At 43.5% G+C, this 11,437-nt stretch overlaps 1 protein-coding gene across 1 annotated transcript in view; it reads left to right on the forward strand.

Moving 5' to 3' along the window:
* LOC106567624 (exocyst complex component 3-like protein 2) overlaps nt 1-9,361 on the forward strand; it is a 39,308-nt gene extending 29,947 nt beyond the window's left edge. The window contains exons 12-13 of the mRNA XM_014137127.2: nt 5,954-6,075; nt 7,661-9,361. Coding sequence (XP_013992602.1) covers nt 5,954-6,075; nt 7,661-7,979 — 441 coding nt within the window. The 3' untranslated portion in view covers nt 7,980-9,361. The remainder of the gene's footprint in view (nt 1-5,953; nt 6,076-7,660) is intronic.
* The last annotated feature ends 2,076 nt before the right edge of the window (nt 9,362-11,437 follow it).

An 11,437-nucleotide genomic window follows, 5' to 3' on the forward strand; every position in this document is an offset into this window, starting at 1 on the left:
ATCAGAGCCATAGCTTGACAAGCAAGAGCAGTCTTCCTTCGGTGGTTATAAAATGTGGCTTATAAATTAAACATTTGGCTACTGAACAGATCTGTTATAACATGACATAAACCAGGAAGTCAGTAGAGCATGATCTGTTTCTCTCATTCAAGTAAAGTGTGACATAAACAAGACACATGGCCATAATCAAACACAAATCTGTGTCTCAGCACGCACACACAAACACACACACACACACACACACACACACACACACACACACACACACACCACACACACGCACACACACGCACACGCACGCACACACACACTGAATGAGCCGAGGCAGAAGCCCTGTGTCTCAATGCAGCCTTATCATCTTTTATGTATTATTTGTATTCCAGTCAAAGTCAGGTCCTTGGTCCCGCATGCCAGCGTTATCACTCTGTGGATCAAGATGGCGCCGGAGGGGAGGGCTGCTGTCATATCGGCTCTTAAATAACCATGCTATTTCGTTTGTTTTTTCGCGTTGTTCGTAACTTGTTTTGTACATAATGTTGCTGCTACCGTCTCTTATGACCGAAAAGAGCTTCTGGATATCAGAACTGGGATTACTCACCTCAAATTGGACGAGGAGTTCTTCTTCAATGAGTTGGACGCGAGGGATATACTACAGACACACGACCAGATCCCCGTGATTCGCTGGAAAAGAAAACGTAGGTTTCGCGGGAAGAGATCAGGATGCCTTGTGAGGATCAGGCGACAAGTAGCTAATCTGCCCTTGCCTTCCGTTCTGCTAGCTAACGTTCAATCGCTGGAAATAAATGGGATGAACTGAAAGCACGTATATCCTACCAACGGGACATTAAAAGCTGTAATATCTTATGTTTCAACGAGTCGTGGCTGAACGACGACATTAAGAACATACAGCTGGCGGGTTATACACTCTATTGGCAGGACAGAACAGCAGCCTCTGGTAAGACACGGGGCAGGGGCCCATGCATATTTGTAAACAATACCTGGTGCACGATATCTAAGGAAGTCTCAAGGTTTTGCCTGCCTGAGGTAGAGTATCTCATGATAAGCTGCAGACCACACTATCTACCGAGAGAGTTTTCATCTGTATTTTTCATAGCTGTCTACATACCACCACAGACCGAGGCTGGCACTAACACCACACTCAATGAGCTGTATTCCGCAATAAGCAAACAGGAAAACGCTCATCCAGAGGTGGCACTCCTATTGGCCGGGGACATTAATGCAGGGAAACTTAATTCAGTTTTACCTATTTTCTATCTGCTTGTTAAATGTACAACCAGAGGGAAAAAATTCTGGACCACCTTTACTCCACACACAGAGATGCCTACAAAGCTCTCCCTCTGCCTCCATTTGGCAAATCTGACTATAATCTGACTAACTCTATCCTCCTGATTCCTGCTTACAAGCAAAAATTAATGCAGGAAGCACTAGTGACACGGTCTATATAAAAGTGGTCAGATGAAGCAGATGCTAAACTTCAGGACTGTTTTGCTAGCACAGACTGGAATGTGTTCCGGGATTCTTCCAATGGCATTGAGGAGTGTACCACATCCGTCACTGGCTTATCAAGTGCATCAAGGACATCGTCCCCACAGTAACTGTACGTACATACCCCAAACAGAAGCCATGGATTACAGGCAACATTCGCACTGAGCTAAAGGGTAGAGCTACCGCTTTCAAGGAGCGGGACTCTAACCCGGAAGCTTATAAGAAATCCTGCTATGCCCTCCGATGAACCATCAAACAGGCAAAGCTTCAATACAGGACTAAGATCGACTCGTACTACACCGGCGCCGATGCTCGTCTTATATGGCAGGGCTTGCAAACTAATACAGACTACAAAGAGAAGCACAGCTGAGAGCTGCCCAGTGACACAAGCCTACCAGACGAGCTAAATAAATTCTATGCTCGCTTCGAGGCAAGTAACACTGAAACATGCATGAGAGCATCAGCTGTTCTGGACGTCTGTGTGATCACGCTCTCCGCATCCAATGTGAGTAAGACCTTTAAACAGGTCAACATTCACAAGGCCGCTGGGCCAGACGGATTACCAGGACGTGTACTCTGAGCACACGCTGGCCAACTGGCAAGTGTCTTCACTGACATTTTCAACCTCTCCCTGTCTGAGTCTGTAATACCAACATGTTTCAAGCAGACCACCATAGTCCCTGTGCCTAAGAACACTAAGGTAACCTGCCTAAATGACTACCGACCCGTAGCACTCACGTCTGTAGCCATGAAATGCTTTGAAAGGCTGGTCATGGCTCAAATCAACACCATTATCCCAGAAACCCTAGACCCACTCCAATTTGCATACTGCACCAACAGATCCAAAGATGATGCAATCTCTATTGCACTCCACACTGCCCTTTCCCACCTGGACAAAATGAACACCTATGTGAGAATGCTATTCATTGACTACAGCTCAGCGTTCAACACCATAGTGCCCTCAAAGCTCATCACTAAGCTAAGGACCCTGGGACGAAACACCTCCTTCTTCAACTGGATCCTGGACTTCCTGACGGTAACAACACATCTGCCACGCTGATCCTCAACACGGGGGCCCCTCAGGAGTGCGTGCTTAGTCCCCTCCTGTACTCCCTGTTCACTCATGACTGCACGGCCAGGCAAGAGTCCAACACCATCATTAAGTTTGCTGATGACACAACAGTGGTAGGCCTGATCACAGACAATAATGAGACAGCCTATAGGGAGGAGGTCAGAGACCTGACCATGTGGTGCAAGGACAACAACCGCTCCCTCAACGCGATCAAGACAAAGGAGATGATTGTGGACTACAGGAAAATGAGGTCCGAGCACGCCCCCATTCTTATCGACGGGGCTGTAGTGGAGCAGGTTGAGAGCTTCAAGTTCCTTGGCGTCCACATCACCAACAAACTAACATGGTCCAAGCACACCAAGACAGTCGTGAAGAGGGCATGACAAAACCTATGCCCCCTCAGGAGACTGAAAAGATTTGGCATCAGTCATTTGAAATAAATACATTAGGCCCTAATCTGTCGATTTCATATGACTGGGCAGGGGCGCAGCCAATCACCCACTGAGGAGCCAGGCCCAGCCTATCAGAATACATTTTTCCCCACAAAAAGGCTTTATTATAGACAGAAATACTCATCCGTTTTATCAGCTGTCTGGGTGGCTGGTCTCAGACAATCCCGCAGGTGAAGAAGCCAGATGTGGTAGAGAATTGAACATTAATTTCTCTAGCAACAGCTCTGGTGGACATTCCTACAGTCAGCATTCCATCTGTGGCATTGTGCAGATTTTAGAGTGGCCTTTTATAGTCCCCAGCACAAGGTGCACCTGTGTAATGATCATGCTGTTTAACCAGCTTCTTGATATGCCACACCTAGGCAAAGGAGAAATGCTCACTAACAGGGATGTAAACACATTTGTGCTCAACATTTGAGAGAAATATGCTTTTTGTGCTTATGGAACATTTCTGGGATCTTTTATATCAGCTCATGAAACATGGAACCAACACCGGGGCCCCTCAGGGGTGGGTTCTTAGTCCCCTACTGCACTCCCTGTTCACCCACAACTGCGTGGCCATGCACGACTCCAACACCATCATTAGGTTTGCTGACGACACGAGTGGTAGGCCTGATCACCGACAACGATGATACAGACTATAGGGAGGAGGTCAGAGACCTGGCAGTGTGGTGCCAGGACAACAACCTCTCCCTCAATGTGAGCAAGACAAAGGAGATTATCGTGGACTACAGGAAAAGGAGGGCCAAACAGGCCCCCATTAACATCGACAGGGCTGTAGTGGACCGGGTTGAGAGTTTCAAGTTCCTTGGTGTCCACATCACCAACAAACTATCATGGTCCAATCACAACAAGGCAGTCATGAAGAGGGCACGGTTACACCTTTTCCCCATCAGGAGACTGAAAAGATTTGGCATGGGTCCCTAGATCCTCAAAAGGTTCTACAGCTGCACCATCAAGAGCATCCTGACCGGTTGCATCACCGCCTGGTATGGCGACTGCTCGGCATCCAACATGTACAAACTACCTCGACTAATCTGTACCCCAGGCACATTGACTCATTACCGGTATCCCGGTATATAGTCTTTTTATTGTTATGTCATTTTATTGTGTTAATTTTTATTTTTTACTTTAGTTTATTTAGTAAATATTTTCTTAATTCTATTTCTTGAACTGCATTGTTGGTTAAGGGCTTGTAAGTAAGTATTTCACAGTAAGGGCTACACGGCGCATGTGACAAATACAATTTGATTTGATTTGCTGTGTGACGAGGTTGCTAAGCTAATCGTCATACAATCCCTTCTCAAAGTATGTGTTTAAAAATATGTTGAGAAACATGGGTATTTTCCTCAAAGTATGTTGTGTCACGATTCCAAAGCTATATGATCCTATGGATAGAAAGTTAATTATCTTGCCATCTCAGAAAATATTTGTAATGTTGTACTTCTTGTTGATTAAGTTTGTGCTAATTTTGAGTTTTTGAGCTAGCGCCCAAAAGACTGTTAACTCCTTGTAGGAGAGCGCTCCTTGTCTCTGAATCGGCCATAATGCACTGCATGGACCATTAACGTGGCATGGGCAACATTTCCCATCTCCTCAAAAGTGTATCTGCCATTGCGAATGTTACACGGAACCCAAATCGGCTGCGCGCATGTGCCATCATGCATAAATGTATTTTGTCCCCGGACACCAAACGCGATCACGACACGCAGGTGAAAGTATCAAAACAAACTCTGAACCAGCTAATTTGTCCTATTTAGCTAGCTTGCTGTTGCTAGCTAATTGGTCCTGGGATATAAACATTGAGTTGTTATTTTACCTGAAATGCACATGGTCCTCTACTCCGCCAATTAATCCACACATAAAACCATCAACCGAATCGTTTCTAGTCATCTCTCTTCCTTCCAGGCTTTTTCTTTTCTTGACTTTATATTGCGATTGGCAACTTTCATAATTTAGGTGCATTACCGCCACTGACCTTGTTCGTCTTTTAGTCACCCACATGGGTATAACCAATGAGGAGATGGCACGTGGGTACCTGCTTCTATAAACCAATAAGGAGATGGGAGAGGCAGGACTTGCAGCGCAATCTGCGTCACAAATAGAACTCATTTCTATTTTAGCCCTTGGCAACGCAGACACTTGTTGGCGCACGCGAGTAGTGTGGGTGCAATAATTGAATAACATAGATATCTAAATTTATTTTGCAACGCGAGCGTGTGCGACCAGCCTGTTAGACTCCACTATGAGGCACAATCATCTGCAGGTTGAACATAGAAGAGTGGCCAGAAAAAAAGCTATTGCTAAAATAAAAAAATAAGCAATCACGTTTGGTGTTCGCCAAAGGTTTGTTTAGGCGATTTTACAGCTAACTAGCTACAGTATGTTACATGCTAATATTGTCTTTGGTATTATTGTCTGTAGCTACGTTTGCTAACGTTAGCTAGCTAGCTAGCCAGTCAGCCCATAGATAGAGAATTGATTAGTGGATTTTGTAGTCGACTTGAGCTGCAACAGATTTCCACAATGATTTTCCATGTTGCTACCATTCTTATTATAATTCCAAAATGGAACATTTGTTTACAAAAATCATTATTGTCACATATTAGTGATATTTAACACTGTACATTAAAGGAATGTGTGGTTTTGGTGGATTCTTTGTCCGACAATCATGGATTGAGACAATGGTTTTTCAATGGTTTTTCCATCAGCCATACGTTGATGGCTGATGGACAAAGGAGATGATTGACCTTTGTACTTAAAGTACGCAACTCATCCAGAACAATGAAATTAGCTAAACCTTTTAAGGACAAAAATGGACAATGAAGAATGCATATGCATTTTCAAATGCTTTTATATGTCTCTGGGTGGTCATTCGTGTTACACATTTTTATGAGGACTTATCTTATATCTCTTCTCTCAGGAGTCAGGATCCTCTTGGCTGGACAGTGTCCTCACTCATCTAGCTGACATCATTCTACTGGAGGACACTCCATCCATCCAGATGGAGGTTGCTGTTCTGGTGAAGGAGTTTCCAGACATACGGTAAAGGTTTCAATCATTTGGGGAATGCAGTATAGAGCACTGTTTAGAAACGTTGTACAGTGAACTAATTTGCCAAGTGTCATTCATTGGTCACCATTTCATATATACGCAATGCCACAGTACACAGAACCTACATTCCACAGTGCAGTTTCATAAGTGCTGTTTTTGGCATGTGGACAAAGGTAGCACAATTTTTGTCCACATATATGCTGAGTGTATAAAACATTAGGAACACCTTCCTACTATTGAATTGCACCACCTTTTAGCCCTCGGAACAGGGATGCTGGCCCATGTTGACTCCAGTGCTTCCCACAGTTGTGTCAAGTTGGCTGGATGTCCTTTGGTTGGTGGACCATTCTTAATACACACGGGAAACTGTTGAGCGTGAAAAACCCAGCAGCGTTACAGTTGTTGACACACTCAAACCGATGCGCCTGGCATACTACCATACCCCGTTCAAAGGCACTTAAATCTTTTCTCTTGCCAATTCAACCTCTGAATGGCACACAATCCATGTCTCAATTGTCTCAAGGCTTTAAAATCCTTCTTTAACCTGTCTCCTCCCCTTTATCTACACTGATTGAAGTGGATTTAGCAAGTGACATCAATAAGGGATCATAGCTTTACCCTGGTCAGTCTATGTTATGGAAAGAGCAGGTGTTCCTAATGTTTTGTGCACTCATTGTCGACTTTCTGTTGACACAATGGGTCAACACAAGGAAAAGAAGCACGGAAATATACTTATATTAACCCTGCTATTCTTGGAGAGGACCGAGGAGCTGTTTTGAGTGGCAGAGGCTGGTTAGCCCCATAAGGTACTGTCCCTGGCCCCTCGTTGTTTGTGTGTTTCATGGGGTCAGCCACTGGCTGGCTAGCTGGCAGCGTACCCAATATGTGACGCATGACCCGTGGCCCGGCAGACAGGAAGCTTCTGCGGAGTATTTCCTTTTCCTGCCACCCCACGGGAGACATTCTGGTGCCACGCTCTGGAATCAAAGGATGGAGCTAAAGCAGGTCGATATGATGTTAACTCATTCAGGCACAAGGAGTGCCTTTTGTTTGCTTGCTTGCAACTCGCCGTTGGTATTTTCAGAGATCAAAGTCTGCAGTACACCACTGGGACTCCCCCATATGTTCCAATAGTTCCTACATCAGCCCCTCATCCCCCCAACCACTGTTTAACACCTTTGTTTACAGGCTCAGTCAGTTTCACCCCACCCTTGATTGCTTTGTGAACAAACCCTTCCTCTTGTTCATATTGAAACAATCAGCAAATCAAATCAAACTTAAATTAAAGTGAATTTAAAATCGCAACACACTTTAAATTCAATTTACTTGGAAAGTCTGGTAGATGTACCGGGTGAAGAAAATTAAGGTTTTGTCACATCTTTGTTGAATCATGTCTAATTGGCGTGAAATATACATACTATTTTATCAATAGATCAACTGAACATAATAAGTCATGGCCCTTTGCTCTGCATAATTGAATCATGAATCAGCATCAAAACCACTGAAACGCACTAACACCAGACTTTATCTCCCTCCCTTTCCTCCCCTTCTCTCCCTCCCTTCATCATCCCTGCAGGAAGAAGCACGTCTCCACCCTGCTGAACGTGCGGGGCATGATGCGTCAGGCGGAGCGTGAGGAGATCCTGAACATAGTCCGAGACTTCGAGAGCAGTGGCAGCTCTGCCCTGCTATGCAGGGATCACGCCCTCTTCTCAGACATCCCTGTCACCTCCGAGGTGCACTGCATCAACCTGGGCCTCATCCGCGTCGCCATGACCCTCGCCAACTGGTTCTCAGAGGCCCGGCCTCGACGACACCGCAAGAAAACCCCCAGGAACAGAACCGCGCTGCCACTGGAACCCCTGACCGAGGAGAAGGCTTTGGATGATGATTGACTTCAAGGAAAATTATATGGAGCACATTGGTGGAACAGAGGCTCACCCGTAACACTCATAATTCTGTATCAATGTGTTCATTTGTATGACTAATTAATACTGATGGTGCGTAATATAATTGTTTGGCTTTCTGCTGTAAATAACATAGGTAGAGGTTTGTTGTTGACAACAATTTGACGAGCACTCAATCCTAAAATCTGTCATATTATGTGCTGCGACTACTACTATGGGGCCGAATACTGTGAAGCATACTACTGATAAGAAATTCAAGTCTCCAAAGAAACGTGAAACTATCAAATACCGCTTTTAATTAATCTGTAAATTGACTTCTCACTCATTTACAGACATTTCAAAGGAATGTGATAAAAAATTACTTGACCTCAGGTACAGCACATACAAGCTCATCTACTGCTCCTCGAGCTCAGATATTTCTTCATGTCTGGAATGAGAACCAGTACACAGTTGCATTGCTTGGATTGATTTTAAGGCATACTTGAAACACAGATTTTGTATCATCTATGAATATATCACTTCAATGGTTTTGTAAACCTTATTGGGTAACACTTTACATTAAGGCAGTGTTTCTTAATGATGGTCCTGGGGACACAAAAGGGTGTACATTTTTGTTCTTGCCCTAGCACTTGATTCAACTAATCAACTCATCATCAAACGTTTCGATGTGAATCAGGTGTGTTAGTGCTGAGGCAAAAAAAAAAACATGTTCACACCTTTGGGTCCCTAGGACCAGGATTGAGAAATACTGTCTTAAGGTATAATTATATACATAAATAAGTAGTTAATAAACTGTTAATTATTCATTTAACGATAACTTACAGCTAACTAATGTGCTATAACTTTAACTTTTATAACTAACAATTCATTGTTTATAAACTACTTAGGGAAAGGGGTACCTAGTCAACATACCTGAATGGATTCCACCGAAATGTGTCTTCCGCATTTAACCCAACCCCTCTGTATCAGAGAACTCTGAACTTAAGAATCATTTTAAGTACACCTTAATGTAAAGTGTTACCAAAACTATTCAAACTGTTGTCATCATATTCCAACTAATTATTGTCCAGTTGAATGCTTTGTAGATTCCAATGCAATGTATGACCTATGGATATATATGTTGTTCAATATCTCTTTATTCTATGGGTAATTTAACCTAATCCTAACCTTGTCTTGGATACTGCACATTTTTTCTCTGCTCTTTCTCTAACTTTGTATTGTTTGATACACGTATATATGGAAATGTATGAGAAATATATATATATATATATGACATGGTTTGTAAATGTTTTGAACACTCAACTGTGAATGAATATGATCTATTATGTTGCCAAATAGTAAATAAACCCAAATTGATTGGGTGGATCTCATTTGATAGGAGCATATATTTTACCATATATAGAAGTACATACTGTATATTTGGTCACGTTTGGGAGCAAACTAATCTTTAAAATACAAAATGTCATGTGCTGAGAAGCATATGTTTGATGACAGAAAGGTGGTTACCTGCCCAGGGGAGGAATGCTGAACATCTTGAAAACAGCAGTGGTGAACAATACAAACCAAAAGGCAGTCTGACAAACTGATATAGTGTATGATGAAGGGTATACACTGAGTGTACAAAACATTAAGGACACCTGCTCTTTCCATGACAGACTGACCAGGTGAATCCAGTTTAAAGCTATGATCCCTTATTGATGTCACTTGTTAAATCCACTTCAATTGGTGTAGATAAAGGGGAGGAGACAGGTTAAAGAAGGATTTTTAAGCCTTGAGAGAATTGAGACATGGATTGTGTATGTGTGCCATTCAGAGGGTGTATTGGCAAGACAAAATATTTAAATGCCTAGTAGGTGCCAGGCGCATAAGCTTGTGTCAAGAACTGCAACGCTACTGGGTTTTTCACACTAAACTGTTTCCTGTGTGTATCAAGAATACTCCACCATGTGTTATGGCAGCTACTGTATGTCCATTTGGGTTCCACCGTGGCTCCTATATGGTGCTTGGTTGCAAAGGGAAACTGAAGGGTCGTACCTCCAGACTCATCCGAGGGGATGTTTTGTGGTAAACAAAGGCAACGTGTTGTCTACCGCTGAGGTGGCAAACGGATGCTTTTATTGGAGCCAAGTTTACGCCAATGCACTATGAGGGAACTTCCTTTTTGCTGGTCGGAGTGTGGGTTCAGCCACGCTGGATCTTTTTCATGCTTTAAAAACACTCATGGGCTGTTCAACAGTTTTGGACCCCCTTGTGGCCCCCCTAAATGTGGAGTATGAAATAATTTTGACATAACTCATTTTTGCTATCGTTCTTTTTTTACATCCTTTAATAGACAGTGGCAACGCGGAACACTAATGATTATGAACATGGTCTTTTGCCTGCTAATGCCTGCAATGCAGTGAAGAAAACGATATGACAACAATAACGTCTAATGTAACTGGCCCCTCTAACAGTACAACTGGCCCCAGCTTGGCCCCCCCAGTTGAAATGGTCTAGAACCGCCACTGCTGTTCAAAACAAGTCAGACAACCTCAGTATGGGTTATGTGCTGTGTATTCTCTTCACACACTCCCTAGATTGGCCTCTATCTCTAAAAGCCTATGTCACTACATGTCTATGTGTAGCTTTCTTACCCTTTTCCATGGAAAAATTACAACACGTGGCAGCAAATTCTATACTCAGAGCAGATGGTTCACATTGACCACTTGAACATCCTTATTTTTCAATGGTGACCAATAGCACACAATGTCCCACTTCCCTTCTGTGAGTGTTCATGACTCACCTGCACCAGACCGCCTGGCATCACAGCTGGAGGAAACCTGGCACCATCCCTACAGTGAAGCATGGTGGTGTCAGCATCATGCTGTGGGGATGTTTTTCAGCAGCAGGGACTGGGAGACTAGTCAGGATCGAGGGAAAGATGAACGGAGCAAAGTACAGAGAGATCCTTGATGCAAACCTGTTCCAGAAAGCTCAGGACCTCAGACTGGGTTGAAGGTTCACCTTCCAACAGGACAACTACACTAAGCACACAATCAAGACAACGCAGGAGTGGCTTCGGGATAAGTCTCTGAATGTTCTCGAGTGGCCCAGCCAAAGCCTGGACTTGAACCTGATCAAACATCTCTGGAAAGACCTGAAAATAGCTATGCAGCATTGCTCCCCATCCATCCTGACAGAGCTTGAGAGGATCTGCAGAGAAGAATGGGAGAAACTCCCCAAATACAGCTGTGCCAAGCTCGTAGCATCATACCCAAGAACACTTGATGCTGTAATCTCTGGCAAAAGTGCTTCAACAAAGTACTGCGTAAAGGTTCTGAATACTTATCTAAATGTGATATTTTATTATAAATGTGATTATTAATTAGCAAAAAAGTCTAAAAACCTGTTTTTGCAGGTTTCCCTCAAAAATGTCCCTGTATTTAGAACCATCCATCATTCCTTCA

The sequence above is a fragment of the Salmo salar genome, chromosome 13 (genome assembly GCF_965601325.2).
Source record: "Salmo salar chromosome 13, fSalSal1, whole genome shotgun sequence".
NCBI classification, from domain to species: Eukaryota; Metazoa; Chordata; class Actinopteri; order Salmoniformes; family Salmonidae; genus Salmo; species Salmo salar.